The following is a 16,885-nucleotide window of genomic DNA, read 5'->3' on the forward strand; positions in this document are numbered from 1 at the left end:
AAAGTCAAACCAAAAGCTAGCACTAGATGGAGATCTTATGATTCTTTGCCTCTGATATTTCTACCCCTTCCAGCCACAGTTAACAGATGTCTCTGTCCTGGGGAAGTGAACTCCCAGGCGGACAAGCATGCAATTTTCCTGAAATTAAAGCGACATCTGGTGGCCATAATGTGGAAATTCAGGATAAAATCAATTAAATAAATTCTTTATTGACTACCCAACCAGGCACCCCAGACTGTAGGTATGTAACAAAGGTATCGGACAAATCCAGTGTACAGTAATTAAGTCAAAACCACATGAGTTGTGTCATCACTCAATTAGTGAAGTGAAAACGTCTTGGATGAAAGGAAAAAGGAGAGACAACCCAGAAGGAAAGAAACAGCTTGAGAGAAAACATAGCTGAAGTCAGAGATTAAGCAAATAACATTTATTAAACAGTCATAAACAACATTTTGTGCCAGGTATTCTGCCTGTCCAAAAACCGACAGTCCCTGCTACCCCAGGAAGAGTACAATTTAATGCCAGGAATGATAGGGTTTGGATACAAGAGTCACATGACTGCCTACAAACCTACCAGAAGTACAGAAGTTACCATAAATTTTCTGAATGTAGCAAAAAACAATGGATTTGCTCTCAGAGAACCTGAATCAGAATCTCATCTTGGTTATGGACTATCTGTCTGGATGAATCACTAACTCCTCCTGTGGAATAATTTCTTCCTATATAAAATGAAGGAATTAGACTGGATTCTCTCTTAAAGTCCCTTACAACTTCAAATTTGATGAACAAATTATATTATGTGCTTCTGGTATAAATTTTCTGGTACAAAACTTCTGATAATTCTCACTGAAGCTTATTCTTATCATCTAGGGAGCTGAAATTCTAGTTTCTGATCATACAACTTAAGTTATATGGTGAACTCACTGTAATCTTGCAAAGCCTGAGTGGTTCAGGACTCTTATGACCTAAGTAACACTCAAGTAGGATCAGGCTAATTTTTTTTCAGATTGAAGTGGCTTTTATTGCACCACCAAGATATACTCCTCAACTTTCTATTCCCCCAGGAAGGGCCAGCCTAGACAGAGGCTGGATTCCTAGGTCTGCATCCAAGTATGTGGAATGTCTCTCATACACTGAGGGAAAGACAGGGTCCTAGAGGCTAATGTGGTCTAGGGCTACTCCTTGTGGCACACAAGGATGGCACACAGGCCAAAGAAATTAATTCTAGGAAAACTAGCAGGGTTCAAGTTCATGATAATATACTCTAAGGTGAACTCCAAACCTCTTCCAAAGTTTTAACTACTCTCCAGAAGAGTCTTAAACTAACTTGATGTCCCATAAATGAAAATGTACTCTGAATTCTCAGGTTTTCTTTGGACAAGAGGAATAAAATACACCAATTTCTAAGGTTTCAGGGCAATAAGTGCCCTCTGCCCATGTCAGTTACCTGTCTTTATGCTGCTAGGTCTATGTCATATCAGACTATTTGTGATTTTTTTCTTCACTTCAGGTAGGATGAAACACCAAGAAAACCTGTCGCAAAGGATACAGAAGAAGCTTTGAGAAATGAAAGAAACTAATAAGGGTATATTTCAAAGCATGAAGAAAAGTTGAAGAAGAAAAGTAGGGAAGAGAAAGGAATCATGAAAAAAAAGTTGGAGTTTATTTAAATTTTTTTTTATTCATCATCTTGGGGTTTCTTTAATCCCAGTCTGGGTGGTAGGCAAAGAAGATTCCCAGAAAATCACACACACACACACACACACATACATATATATATATATATATATATATATATATATATATATATATATATATCCCCAAAGGGCATATTTACCCTGTAGGTCACAGGGTATATCGTGGAATAGACTCCTATGACTAGACTAACTTATTTTAAACCATTAAGGTTGAGGGCCTGCAAATAGAGCTGCCATCAAATTCCAAAATTTCCAAAAGGCAGAGCTACTAAACCCTGGACCAGGAACATGGATATAAACTGAGTATTCAATGTTAAGTCATTTCCTTAGTTTTAAACAGACTCCATTCCCTCAGGTTCAATTCCCAATCTGGGAACTGGTTAATCAAATCTGTAAATCTGTAAAATCTAATCCATATACTAAGGGGTTTTAGCTTGCTCAGCAAATACTTTTTTAAAGCTAAACACTTTTTACAATGGTATGAAAGTTTTAAATTATTCAGGAACATTTAAAAAGCATACGAAAATTACCTGAGAGGTCAGAAAGCTTCAAAGGATATTCCTGGTAAGTAGGGTCTTGGATCTTCAGATCCTAGTGTTGGAATTTGAGAATTGTTAATAGAAGTGATTATGAATATCTTCAATATCCCCAGAAACCAGAACCCAAATTCAGCTAACCCAGGCCTAAACAAATACAATTCAACAAATGTTTACTACAATAATATTTTTTATGCCATAGCCAGTACATTTATGGAAGATGTACAAGGTGAAACTATAAAGTACAAATGGCTTAAATAAGCCTGTATATTATCAATGTATGAATGGTTGTTAATAAAATGCTATGATGATTTAAGTAACTCTAACCTGAGACTACTCAGAGGCAACTGATTGCTCTTCCATGAAGAATCTCAGTATTTTCAAGAACAAAACAAGCTACAGGAACTGCGACAGTATTTCTGCTGCTCTTGAACCACATGAGAGGGTTCCATTATTCCTTGAGATCATAAAAGGTAGATGAGCAGTGGAAAAAGCCTCTATCAGCACTTGAAATCAAAGGACCTAGATTGAATGCCAACTCTAGTTATTATCTAATATGACTTTGGGGCAAGCCACTTAAATTCATTGAGTTTCATATTCCTCATCTATAAAATGGATTGGAATATATGATTTTAAAAGTTCTTTCAAGCTTTAAAACCTAAATTTAACATCTTCCTATGATGGCAACTAGATGGTACAGTGAATAGAGTGCTAGTCTTAAGAATCTTCCTAACTCTGGCGTTCAATTCTAATCTCAGATACCTATAAGCTGTGTAGCCCTGGACAAATCACCTAACCTCAATCTGCCTCAATTTGAGGATAATAATAACCTCTACTTCCCAAAACTGCTGTAGGGATAAAATGAGAGAATATTTGTAAAGTGCTTTGCAAAACTTAAAGTGTTACAAATGCTATTGTCATTTGTTGTTCCTGTTTTGTTGTTGTTCAAAGTGTCACATGAACACTAGGTTTTTAATAGATCAGAGAAAAAGTTGGGATGGAAATATAACTCTACTCCTATCACCTACCAATGAAAATATGCCATAATGCCATACTGAAAGTAACTAAAAGCTTTGCAGTGGGAAGAATTTGATTAGGATACCCCAAGAGATAGATCCTCCCTTGCCCTTTTGACAGAATTATAGAATATAAGGAGTCCTTAACAGAAATAACAAGGTATTAAGGAGTTAAATGAATTGAAAATAAATATTTCTCCATTACAAGGTATGAAGATGTTCATACCTTGGCAACCAAGGCAGGGCAGCCAAGATGAAATGAAAAGAACAATACTCTACCAAGGGCAATAATCAAGACATAAGTCTGTGAGTCCAAAGCGGAAGCTGTTCAAAACTAAAGAAATGACTTACAATGAATACTTCATTCCATGTCCAAAATCCAGGTCCAGGGCTTAGTAGCCATTTTGCCCTCTGGTCATTTTTGGCAGCTCAACTTTATGGTTTAAATGAAAATGGTTTAAATGGTCTTCTCATAGTAGTCTATCCTCCAATAAAATCCATGGCCTACAGGGTAAACATGCCATTTGGGGATGTATGTATGTGGGCTTAGGCCAGAGTAGTGGCCTCATGGCCTTGGATTCTGGGAATCATCTCTGCCTGCCATGCAGACTGGAACTAAAAGAAGCCAAGATGACGTATTAAAAAAAATTTAAACGTCAACTTTTTTTTCATGAGCCTCTTTTCTCTACTCTTCTCCAACTATGAGTCCAAAAGTTATCCCTACTGCTACATTTTTCCTTCACGCATTCATGTCTAGACAAATTAACCTATATGCTGTCCCTCAAACATGCATTCCCTGCCCTTCTACAGGCTATCTTCTATATCTGGAGTGCATTCCATCCTCAAATCTCCTAGAATCTCTAGCCTTATTTCAAGCTCAGCTCCAGTTCCTTCCAAGGAAACTCTTCCTGATCCTACTATCAGTTGCCCCTGAAATTACCTTGTAATCATTTTATATATATTTCTTATCTATCTATATTTGCATCTACATGTATCTATATTTATTTATCTAGTTTAGATGTTAGTTCCTAGAGAACGGGGACTTTTTTTTTGTTAACCCAGTACCTATCACATAGTAGGTACTTAAGTGGTTAACTGAATTTACTAATAATCTATCCACATTAATCTTCCTTATGCACTAAGACTGTTCCTTCTAATCTTTCTCAAAAATGTTCAATGGTTTCTTAGTATAGCAGAATCAATGATTTGGTTTATACCTCTGCTATCTTAACTACCTTTGTTATTATGAGATTCCTATGGCTTGCTGACTAAAGTCAAGACTCCTTAATTTGGCATTAGAAGTGCTCCACAGATTGACACCCAGAGGAAGCTACTGATTCCAGAATATTTATGAAGACCACCTGGGAATCCCCATTTTTAGTCCCCAAATTCTTCCATATTAGTTCTGAGAGATGGGAACATCCTTAGGAAAGAATTTAGGAACGGCTGGAACTAGTTCTTGAATGTTTTTTCTGCAAATCCCTTTGTTTCTCTTTATATGTTTGACCTGGGTGATCTCTAAAGTTCCTTTCAGTTCAAACATTCTATGATTCTAGGAATGGTTCAAGGTCTAGAGTTAGCTCAAAAGACAAAACTGCTTCTTTCAGGAGGATCAGGGTAAGTACATGGTACAAAAGAGGTGATCCAACTGGGTTTAGAAGACAACTCCTAAGGAAGTGATTGTTTCTTAGTTTATTGTATAACCCTTTAGTTATTATAGACTCAGGGAAAGGAGAGTGGGGGTTGTGAAGTTTTAAAAAATATATATATATTTTGGCCATTACTTCAATATATTTCCTTTGTAATCCTTTGTATATCTTTAAAATATTTTGCTAAATGGTCCCTAGTATTCTCAAGTTTTAAAAAATATATATATTTTGGCCATTACTTCAATATATTTCCTTTGTAATCCTTTGTATATCTTTAAAATATTTTGCTAAATGGTCCCTAGTATTCCTTTGTTTTGCTATTTTAGCTTGTGTCATACTTTTTCATATATTTCACATTTCCTTTCATTAGATTATAAGGTTAACACTGAGAGCAGCATGTTTTTCTTTGTTGTGTCCCTAGAACCTGGCACAGTGCCTTGAATGTAATAGGTATTTTATATTTTCTGAATTAGGAAAGCAACAAGTGAGGTCTTCTGGCCCATGGGAAACAGCTGAACATGGCCTTCTGTGCTCAGAAGAGATAATGGTACCTAAATCTGCTGGGGTTAGTGATATATATATATCACAACTACACTCTGGAGTTCTGGTTTAGAAAGAAGGTTCTAGAGCTCTAAGAAGCTCCCTGGAAGCTATGAGAATAAGAATTTGTAGACCTAGTCACAAAAGGCTTTGGAAATGAAAACAGAATGGAATAATTTAGGAGATATGACCAGAGTAATTCTCCATAGTTCTGAGCGGATAAGAATAGCCTCTGGAGTTTAGAGAAGATAAGCAGACTTTCTTGGGTCAGGAGATGAGGCTAGGCCAAAGTTCAAGCACTCTTTCCATGGAAATCCTTTAATGGCTTATTAAAGCCAAGTTTATGCGGGAAGTAGGATGTGGCCACTTGATGTCAACCAAAAGGCAAAGCAGCAATGCATCCCTTGGACTGGCCAATAATGAAATGCATCTGCATCTGGTCAGAAATGAATATTCCAAAAACATTTTGTGTAGAATTCTTTGTAGAACCAAGTCTGGGTGAGGAAGATTAGGGATCTCTCCCCTAACTTATCTGAACTTTCACTTCAGGTATAGTTGACTGTTATATGTTATGTGGGCTTTATTATGTGGCATCTGAAACCTGGAACTGAAGGAGAACCAGTTTCTAATTCCATGTGGTAAGCAGCTTATGCTTCTTGATCCACTGGTCCAAGGGTTGGGTTTTGATGGGGTAGAAAGGCCTAATTAGTGAGACTGTTGAGATATAGTAGGTAGAAACTAAAAATGGAGATTTGCTACTTAATGTGGAGCAGCCAGAGATTTGCAGCAATCATTAGGACTGGAGTGTGGGACATGTTTTTGGGAGGTGACAGGAAATTTGATTGGTGTGGCTGTAGAGGGGGGGGTTGATAGAATCTAAAAGGATTTAAGTGGGCCTGAAGAAGCTGATATCTGCAGTTTCAGAAAGTGGTTTGTAGCTCTTAAAGGGATTAGATTGGCATTTTGGCAAGAAACCGTTGATGGTTTATGAGCTTTAGGTCCTAGGCAACAGTGCCACTAGAATAGGATTTTGGTCTCAGGTAGGGAACAAAGTATAATAATGGTTTTTTCTTCCTGTAACCAAGCAGCTGTCTTTTATAAGGCAGCCAGCCTATAGGGCTAATAGATCTAATTATAGCAGCTGTATATTCTCTTTGTCAGGGTCCAGTCTTTTTTTAAGTTCAGTATTCTATCAAAACTGTAGTAGTAGTTGATCGGCATCAGAGACTAAGTCAATGATGACAGAGACCTGAGACTCTGGGGTGGGGTAGACAACCAAAAAACGCAGTCTTCCTTCCTTAGCCCCCTTAAAAGAAAATCTGGGAGTAGCAGTCTCCATATCTTCTTCTATAGAAACTGAGGCAAATAATTTATTCCTTTTTGCTTATCTCCTTCCATCCAATAATATTCATAATTCATCAAATTGTTCCACTTATTTTCTCTAGCTTTTTTCTTTTTGATGCATTTAAATAATTTCCTATTGACCTTAAGATGTTTCTTGAGCCCTTTTTAGTTCACATCATTTCTAATTTGAAGAATAAAGATAGAATTGCAACTAGAACCTAGGTCCCTAGTCTGCTACACCATGCTGTCTCAAAGAAAGTGATTTCTGCTTTCAAATATTTTGAAGGGATGTAATGTGGAAGAGAGATATACAGGTATAAGAATACTAAGCTGGAACGTCACCTTACCTGTGTGACAAGCAATTCACTTCACTTAAAGAGATTTCAGTTTCTTTCTCTGTACAATGATGAAGTTCAACTTTATGATCATTCTAACTCCTGTGATCCTGGATGTGTGTACACACACACACACAAAATTATTTAGCTCTAGAGGACAGAACTAGGACCAATGGATAGAAGTTACAAAGAGGCAGATTTCATCTCAGTGAGAGCAAAGAACCTCCTAGCAATTAAGTCATCCTAAATAAGTGAACTGGCCCATGAAGCAATGAATCCCTTCCTTTTGCAGGCATATTAGCTGAGGTTAGACAATCACTCAATAGGAATTTTGTAGAGAGGATTTATATTTCAGGAAGAGTTAGTTATACCAGAGCTTCTTAAACTTTTTCTATTTGTAATCCCTTTTTGCCCAAGAAACTTTTACATGTCCCCATCTCGAATCTAGGCCATTTCTGACAGGGTTTGTGCATGTGCAGTACAAAGTGTGTACTTTGTGTGTTCAGAACTAAGACTACAGTAAAGTATCACAATGGAACACTGGCAAACATTGCTAGAAACAGCTGATTCATTAAATATTTGATTTTGAATTAATTTTTGGTCACTGTATTCAGAAACCTTTTACTGTTGCCCAATTTTTCACAATCCCCATATTCAGTTACATGATCCATATGGAGTCATGATCTACAGTTTAAGCAGCTTTAAGGTATATGACCCCCCTCCCCCCAGTAGTTCTTCCAACTCTGGGATTTTGTGAAAAAGAGAATGAAATAGAAGCAGAAAGACAAAAATTCATGATTAGTCACTGTGTGTTTGGCTTTATTTTAGATATTAGGGATACAAAACCAAAAAATGAAAGAGTACCTGTCCTCAAGAAGCTTAATTCCACTGGAGAGCTAGTATATTCAGAAATCTATAACTATGAAGAATAGGATACTATTAACAATTGCAGTATCAGAGAAGACTTCACAAAGGAGGTGGACACTAAATAGAAGCCTAAAAAATAAAAATAATAAATAATAAAAATTATTTTGGAAGTAGAAATGAGGAGATGTATTCCTATGGGCCGGTGAGACACATTTGTGCAGATCTAAGAAGGCATAACATGAGATGCTACCTTAGAGAAACTATTATTAGTGGTTCAGTTTGTCTGGTATATAGAGAGTACATGAGAGAAAATAATGTGAATTAATGCCAGAAAGGCATTTGTAGTCAAATTTAGGGAGACTTTTAGCAAGGTTGAGGAATTCGTTTGCTATCTCAGAGTAATAGGCAGTCACTGAAAGCTTTGGAATAGGAAGTCACATGGGTAGGCCTTTGCTGATTGAAGATTATTTTGGCAGCTGGGTGGAAGTTAAAGAAGGAGGAAGGAAGAACAAACTAGAAGCCAGTAGGCCAATTATGTGAACAGTTTAGTGACTTTCCTTACATAATTCCAAACTGTTTTTCAGAAGAGTACATTCTTTGATTTTGTTGTCCTCCCATACATAAAAAAAAAAAAAAAAAAAAAATACATTTTTTTTTACTATATGTACTGAGAATCAATGAAGTTAAGCCACCAGCTGGATTCTCCATGACTAAAGGTTCCCCTGTGGAATAAGCTTTTTTCTATGGCTGAAAGCATTTTAAGCACTTGGAGGATGAATTCTCAGACTTATTGCTGTCATAGCTGTGGCTGAGACCAGCTGGAGGTTATAAAATGCACCCACTTTGGGGATTGAGTTTCAGTGATGGCATTAGAATAGGATAGAGTATGATAAATGCTTTTTACACTAAGCCCCACAGGGTAGACAGAGGTTTCATTTGGATAATAAAGGTAGCTGGGACTTGGATTTAATATTTTATTAATGGATTTATTTGTGAGATACTTTCATAAGCACATCTCTTATTTCACATGTATTGTATTTCACCCTCCCCCATCTGAAAATAGGGTTTTATAAACTGATACCGGGTAAGTTTTATATGGATTTTAAAATAACTCAATATTAAATTTAACAACAAAATGAACCTATATGTGAATTTTGATGTTAAAAAACTGAATGTAGAATTAGTTACTACTAGTTAGTACATGTTTGTTGATGGGATAAAGAAATGTAGAGAAAAGCCAGGTGGAATAGTTGAAAGAACACTAGGCCAAGGAGTCAAGGAAAGTCTTTGAAAAATTTTTGAGAAAAGGAGGATTGTGGTCAGTCTTATACACTAAGAAAATTAATCTGGATGAATTTCACAAGTAGCTCTGGCAATTGGGGTCAGGAGGAACTCCTGGAGAAGGTGGCACTGGAACTTAGAATAAGGGTAGAGATTCTAGGAGAGGAAAGGAGAAGGAAATGTACTCTCAACGTGGAAAATAACTTGTATAAGGCAGATATGCATGGGAGATGGTATATCATGTTGAAGGGACAAATGTAGGCCAGTCTGGCTAAACTATAGAATGAACTGAGGGAAACATAGTATAAGAAACATAAAAAGTAGGTTGGAGGTAGAAGCCAGATTGTGATAAATTTTTAAAGTGAAATAAGTTTGCCAAGTTTTTAGAAGCAATAGGGAGCCATTGAAACTTCTTGAGCAGAAGAGTGATGTAGTAACAACTTGGTTTGGGAATATTTTGGCAGTTTGATGGATGATGTACTGGAATGGGGAGAAACTGGAAGACAGAGAACAATTAGGAGGATATGGAGATAACATGGGCTGGAAATGTGATGTCCTGAACTGAACATGAAATGTCGTGACCTTGGAATCCTTACAAAGTGTTAACTCATTAGAGTTGATAGAGACAATAATTATCTAATTTAGCATGGTTCAGTATGATTGATCTGATCCTAACAAGATGTTATGGGCCAGAACTTGAAACTCAAGGGAGATGTTAGAATCCTAGTGTTAACTCAATGGAATTGATACAATACTTATTGGTTCACATCTTAGAGCCAATCCTTACAAAGTGATGTCAGTTGACTAATTTAGCATAGTACTTAGCAAATTCTTTAACTCACTAATATATTTAAGTATTCATTGGAGTTCACAAGTATGGGAGATTCACAATGTTAACTTTGTAACTTTGTGAATTCACACCTCCCTTAATCCCTCCCTCAGAGGAGGAGTCAACCTTTAAGAGATCATATATAAGAAGCTCTAGGAGCTTCAGTCAGTTAATTCCAAACATTGCCAGGAGTCCAAGAGAAGCACTCTGGGAGATACAGAAGCCCACAAGCCCACTCTCGGAGGCAAAGTCAGATTCATTCCATTTTCCACCTTTGTGCTGGCTGGAGGCTGAAGGACAAACTTTTGGATTTGGAGACATTCAGAGAGAGCTCTTGGAACAAGCAGAGAAACAGACCTCTAAGAAAACTAACCAGGCTATTTTGGAAGGAGAAAATAAACGTTTGGATTTTATCAGCTGGCTGTATTTGAGGTGGTTGTTATTCTGAACTGAAACTAAGGCTGCCACCAGAAAGAAAACTTCCCCAAGAAACCTGCTTCTAGAGAGAACCATTATGTTTTAAAGAAGAGAACACCATAGGGTGAGGAGTAAGAGATATTGTAGGATAGGAGGACAGACAAGATTTGTTAATCTGATTGGATATGAAAGAGAAGAGAAAGTCAAGGGAAAAGAATGACTGACTTTGTGAGCCTGGATGACTAGAACAGAAATAGGAAAAATCTGGAAAACAGATAGGTAGGTCTGAGAGGAAAGAGAATGAGTTTTGTGTTAGGCTTGCTGAGCTTGAGATGTCTAGAGAACCTCCAGTCAGAAATGTCCAATAAACAATTGGACCCAAATTCAATACAAAGCAAAAACAAGGTGCTGAGAGATACAAAGATGACTAAGTCATGGTCCCTTCCTTCAAGTAGTTTTAAATCTCCTGAACTAAAGACAAGAAAGCTTATTTACAAGATCACTGAAAGTTTTCCACATCATAGCATTTAGAAGAACAGCACCTCCTACCACTTGGAAAACCTGTATAAAAATTTTTATGCCTCTCTTCATTCCAAAGAAGTCCCAAGTTTTTCCTTTTTCCTTTATGGAATGTTTACAGTACCTTATTGTAAAATTTGGGCTATTAATACAATATTATAAATATGTTTTGTGCATGTCTGCTTTCACTTGCTGTTTATGGGGTTTCTACGCAACTTCCCCCCACCCAAAAAAAAAAAAAAAAAAGCATATTTAACTTATCCCGATATAACAAAATTGCAATGGGGAAAGTCAAGATGTGAAAGGGATAATGTGTAATCCAGGCAAGGGGCAATGAACACCTGACCTGAGGTAGGAGTAGTAGGAATGAAAATAGAGAAATTAAGGGTAGAGAAAGGAGTCAAAGATTCCTCAAAGATAACAAAGAAGAGAAATGTGGTGCTGTTAACAGAATTTAAAAAAAAATTCTCTTGTACAAATCACAGGATATTATAAGATATGATCAATTTATCTCAAGAACCATTTAATCTAACAACTGGAAGAGCTCTTAGCAGTCAGCTGTTCAAAACATCTAATATAGGAATCCCCTCTAAATGTTAGGCTCACTCCTCTATCCACTGAACCATCTAGCTTCTTAATCCATCTATGACATGAATAGAAAACACCTTTACAACAATCCTGCCAAAATGATCACCCAATTTTTGCACAAAGACCTCCAATGAGAGGGAACCTACTTCTCAAGATGGCACATACTTCTGGGGTAGCTTTACTTGTTAGAAAGTGAGCTGTTGATGGTGGTATTTATAATGGAGTTTAAATCTTCCTTTCATGCTCCAAGTCATTATTAATCAGAGAAATGCAAATTAAGACAACTCTAAGATACCACTACACACCTGTCAGATTGGCTAAGATGACAGGAAAAAATAATGATGATTGTTGAGAGGGATGTGGGAAAACTGGGACATTGATTCATTGTTGGTGGAGTTGTGAAACAATCCAACCATTTTGGAGAGTAGTTTGGAACTATGCTCAAAAAGTTATCAAACTGTGCATACCCTTTGATCCAGCAGTGTTACTACTGGGATTATATCCCAAAGAGATTATAAAGAAGGAAAGGGACCTGTATGTGCACGAATGTTTGTGGCAGCCCTTTTGTAGTAGTAGAAACTGAAACTGAATGGATGTCCATCAGTTGGAGAATGGCTGAATAAATTGTGGTATATGAAAATTATGGAATATTACTGTTCTGTAAGAAATGACCAACAGGATGATTTCAGAAAGGCCTGGAGAGACTTCACAACTGATGCTAAGTGAAATGAGCAGGACCAGGAGATCATTATATACTTCAACAACAATACTAGATGATGACCAGTCCTGATGGATCAGGCCATCCTCAGCAACAAGATCAACCAAATCATTTCTAATGGAGCAGTAATGAACTGAACTAACTATACCCAGAAAAAGAACTCTGGGAGATGACTAAAACCATTACATTGAATTCCCAGTCCCTATATTTATGCACACCTGCATCTTTGATTTCCTTCACAAGCTAATTGTACAATAATTCAGAGTCTGATTCTTTTGTACAGCAAAATAATGTTTTGTCATGTATACTTATTGTGTATCTAAGTTATATTTTAATATATTTAACATCTACTGGTCATCCTGCCATTTAGGGAGGGTGGGGGGTAAGAGGTGAAAAATTGGAACAAGAGGTTTGGCAATTATTAATGCTGTAAAGTTACCCATGTATATATCCTGTAAATTAAAGGCTATTAAATAAATAAATAAAAAAAGAAAGAAAAAAAAAAAAAAAAAAAAATAAATAAATCTTCCTTTCAAAACATCCAGACATTGCTCCAAGTTCCATTCTCTGAAGTCAAGTCTTGCCTAGGGTCACACAGCTACTAAATGTCTAAGGATAGATTTGAACTGAGGAAGTTGTCTTTCTGACTTCAAACTCAGTACTCAATGCACTTTACTACTACCTACCTTAGATACTCCCTCAAATATCCTACTACCTACAAACATATATGCCTTAACTGCTCTTAAAAAAATCCTCATTTGATCTGACTATACCTATTTTTCAACTTCCCTTTGATTTTCAACTAGAGGTCATCTATAATAAGTGATTCCCTCTACTTTCTCTCCTCCCACCTTTCTGTAATCCCTTTGTATCCTGAACTTTCCATTCAACTGATATTTGTTCTCCCCAAGTTAGATATTTTATCAAATCTAAGTCTTTTCTTAATCTTCAACCTTTCTTCACCTCTCTGCACAGTCTCTGACACAATCAATCATCCTCTCTCCCTGGATACTCTCCCCTCTCTAGGTTTTCATGATATTGTCCCTGCCTGGTTCTCTCCCTACCCACGTGACCTCCTCTTCTCAGTCTCCTTTGCTAAATCTTCATCCAAGCCATGCCTACTAACTATAAATTTCTAATCCTCAAAAGACTCTACCTTGGGTCCTTTTTTTTTTTCTTCCTTCAAAAGCTCCCATTAGTTCCAATTATCACCTCTAAGCAAATAATTCTCGGAGTCCTAAATTCAGCTCTAATGTCCTTCCTGACTTCTAATCTCACATCACCAAGTGACTTTGATATTTTGAACTGGATATCCCATAGGCAACACCAAATTAATATAATCAAAATAGAACTCATTCTTTCCCCCATAAACCCTTTCCCTTTTTCCTAATTTCTCTATTACTGTTGAAAGCACTACCATTTTCCCAATCATCCAAGCTCACAATCTTGGTGTCAATCAACTCTTCACTCATATTCCCTCTAAATATCTATGCAAACAGCTAATTTCCTTCTTGTTTCCATTTTCACAATATCTAATACTGCCCTTTTCTCCCTTTACATCGCCCTCATCCTGGTGCGGGTCTTCATCATCTCATGTCTGTATTGTTGCAATAATCTTTTGGTTGTTCTCCCTGCTTAAGTCTCTCCCAAATCCAATTCCTTCCCTCCTCTGCCACAATGATCTTAAGGCACAGATATGACTATGTCTCAATTCATTTCAGTGGCTTCCTAATAAACCTTCAGGATCAGCTGTCCTACTAACCTTCAGTCTGGTCCCTTCATATTTATGTGCCCTGTACCTCAACATTCTCCTCACCTCAACCTAGTAGTTTCTTGGACTTTCTTCAAGATTTAGCTCAGTGTTTAGAACTTTTCCTAATCCTACTCTCAACTGCAAATCCTTCCTCTGAGATTATCTTCTATTTACATTCTACATATCTATTCCACACATAATTATCTTGTAAGCTTCTTGAGAACAAGACCCATATTTTTGTTTGTCTTTGTATCGAAGTGCTTAACTCAGTTCCACATACAGAGTAGGTTTGTGACACTGACCATGGACAAGTCACTTAGCCTCCCACTGTCCCAAGCAACTCTATAAAATATTAGCTGGCAGTAGAATTATTGTATTTTTTAATTTTTAATCTATGCTAAATATTTTAGCTACTATATTTTTTTCCAGAAGTGGGATGAAAGAAGATATTCAGTCCTTAAAAATTCTTTTAAAGCTAGCTACCACATACAAAAGTTATTTTTCACTAACACAGTACTCATTTATTTGAAGGATCAATGCATTGTAGAATGCATTGATGGGAGAAAAGAGTTTACTAACACCTCTTTTGTGGATTTCAGTACTCTGAAATAGAATTTATCCAGGTTGCTAAGTACTCTTATTAAAATTTCTTCATCTTTAACTTAGTATGAAAATAATTAATAGGGAGTTGTAATCTATCTTCACTCAAAAGATCATTGTTCTTGGCAGGGAAAAGAGCACCTAAGTAACATTTAAGTAATCTGATTATCTACTGTCCTTTGATAATAATGTTCCTCCTGACATTGGTCTCAAAATGTTAGAAATATAGTATAGATTACAGTAAAAGTCTGTCACCTTCAAATTTCTCTTAAGTTTTTTGAAGGACAATACTTGATTGAAAATGGTTCCCCATTCATCAGGCAGCCAGGATGAAATAGGCTGCCAACAATCTGAAACAGTTCCGTCGGATGAGGCTTTGTGGAATCAGTGGTGGAAGCAAAGAACATTTTCTTGGCTTTTACCATGTATACAGTGGGCTCTCAGTAAATATTTGACGATGATGATGACTATACCACAGCATAAAAATTTAACATCTCTATGTTGCAATCTGTCCAATTCAAAGTGGGACAAAAATCACCTTCTTTCCAGTTTCTCCTCTTCCTATTTCATCTGCTGCAGGTCAAAGTGTGATATAGTGAAAATGAATGTGAGAAGGGTATTTAAGGATTTTGTATTGATAGTAGTAGTATGTTCTTGGGATATGACTGTGTCTCAATTGGCATCCATACTGGAACAATACAGATTCAAGTGCAGACAGAGGAGCTAAGTAAATAACAGAGATCATAATACCAATGTCAGAAGATTAAAAACCTGTATTAGGATGGTAGCAGTAGGAAAGGAAGAAGAACTGAATCTGATTTTGTACTTGGAAAAGCAAAAAGCAAAAAATGACTGGAGGTTGCAAGCATTGACAGGTATTGCTAGTGCCACTGACAGTAGTTAACCATAAAAGTTAGGAATGGAAGAAAATAACTTTGGTTTCTGACATGTTGAGTTTGTGTGTCACCAAAGAAACTGGCATGAGCCAATAGATATTTCAGAGACCTTTCAGCCTTTGTGTGGTGAACTGAAATCTAATGAACTCCTCTAAAATAAAATGGACTAAGATCTCAAGTCCCCCATTCTTGGAGATATCTAAGCAGAGATTAATGACCACTCCCCAAAGATGTGTGCGCAAGGATTCTTATATTCAGTAGGACATTGGGCTAAATAATCTATAAGATCCATTCTTAGTCTAGGAGTGATTCTTTTTTTTTTTTTTTATTTAAATCTTTTTTCCAATTAACAAAAATCCCTTCCCACCTCCCTTCCCTACTAGAAATGAAAAACCAACTCTGTCCCCCCCCCCAAAAAAAAAAAAAAACGTACCTCTTATAAATAAACTTCTTCCTGAACTGGCCATGATCAAAAAATTTATATCTCAGTCTGCATCCTGACTCCATCACCACTCTGATTGGAGGTGAGTGGTATGCTTCATCATGGGTAGGTTTTTATGATTTTAAAAAATAAATCTGAACCATTGAGAAAATATTAAATACTTGAGTAGAGGATTAGAAGCATAATATTCAAATATAATCTAGGAATCAACTGTATAGAATAATTGAAACCATGAAAATGGATGAGTTAATAGGCTCAAGAGAAGCTGTGCCATATTATTCAAGGTCAGTTTAACTACAAATGAGGCTTCGAGTAGAAAAGGCAATAGATTTATAGAAGACCTGTGTTTGAAAACTAGTTTTGCTCCTTCAATCTACATGATCTTGTGCATATCTATAAAATGAAGGAGTTAGACCAGATGAACCTCAAGATCTTTTTTCTACTCTAAATCGTCAATCCTATGATCCTACAAATTCAGTGATAGAGAAATACTGATCCAAGCCAATGATATATATAAACAGGAGAGTCATGACAAATACTAATGGAACTTATCCACTTATGGAATTTTTTAATCCTTCTATTCCAATCAACATCTATGAAATGAAGGAGACAAATGAAAAAGTTAGAAGTAGATCTCTGCTCACGAAGAATTCTGAAAAATACCTATAGTGTCTTCCCTTCCCTGTCGCCCCAAACCATTCCATATTTCCAGGACAGGGAAATCAGAATCTGTGGAAGATGAAGAGGACCCAGCTCTTTGCTTAGGCCTGGGTATCCGCCAATCCTGAACACACACTTCTGCCTCAGGCAAGGGCTACTGGGTAGTTTAGGGGAAGGAGGTAGGTAGATGAGAGGTGT

General features: G+C 36.7%; 1 protein-coding gene across 3 annotated transcripts in view; it reads right to left on the bottom strand.

The window, feature by feature from the left end:
- Positions 1 to 1,500: 1,500 nt before the first annotated feature.
- The window catches only part of RGP1 (RGP1 homolog, RAB6A GEF complex partner 1), a 32,772-nt gene continuing 17,387 nt past the window's right edge, over positions 1,501 to 16,885 (bottom strand). For all 3 annotated transcript variants that reach the window (XM_031945353.1, XM_031945354.1, XM_031945356.1), the window contains 2 exons: positions 2,228 to 2,288; positions 1,501 to 1,533 (listed from right to left, as the gene is read on the bottom strand). In XM_031945353.1, coding sequence (XP_031801213.1) covers positions 1,502 to 1,533; positions 2,228 to 2,288 — 93 coding nt within the window. In that variant the 3' untranslated portion in view covers position 1,501. The remainder of the gene's footprint in view (positions 1,534 to 2,227; positions 2,289 to 16,885) is intronic.

This window comes from Sarcophilus harrisii, chromosome 1 (assembly GCF_902635505.1).
Source record: "Sarcophilus harrisii chromosome 1, mSarHar1.11, whole genome shotgun sequence".
Taxonomy (NCBI): Eukaryota; Metazoa; Chordata; class Mammalia; order Dasyuromorphia; family Dasyuridae; genus Sarcophilus; species Sarcophilus harrisii.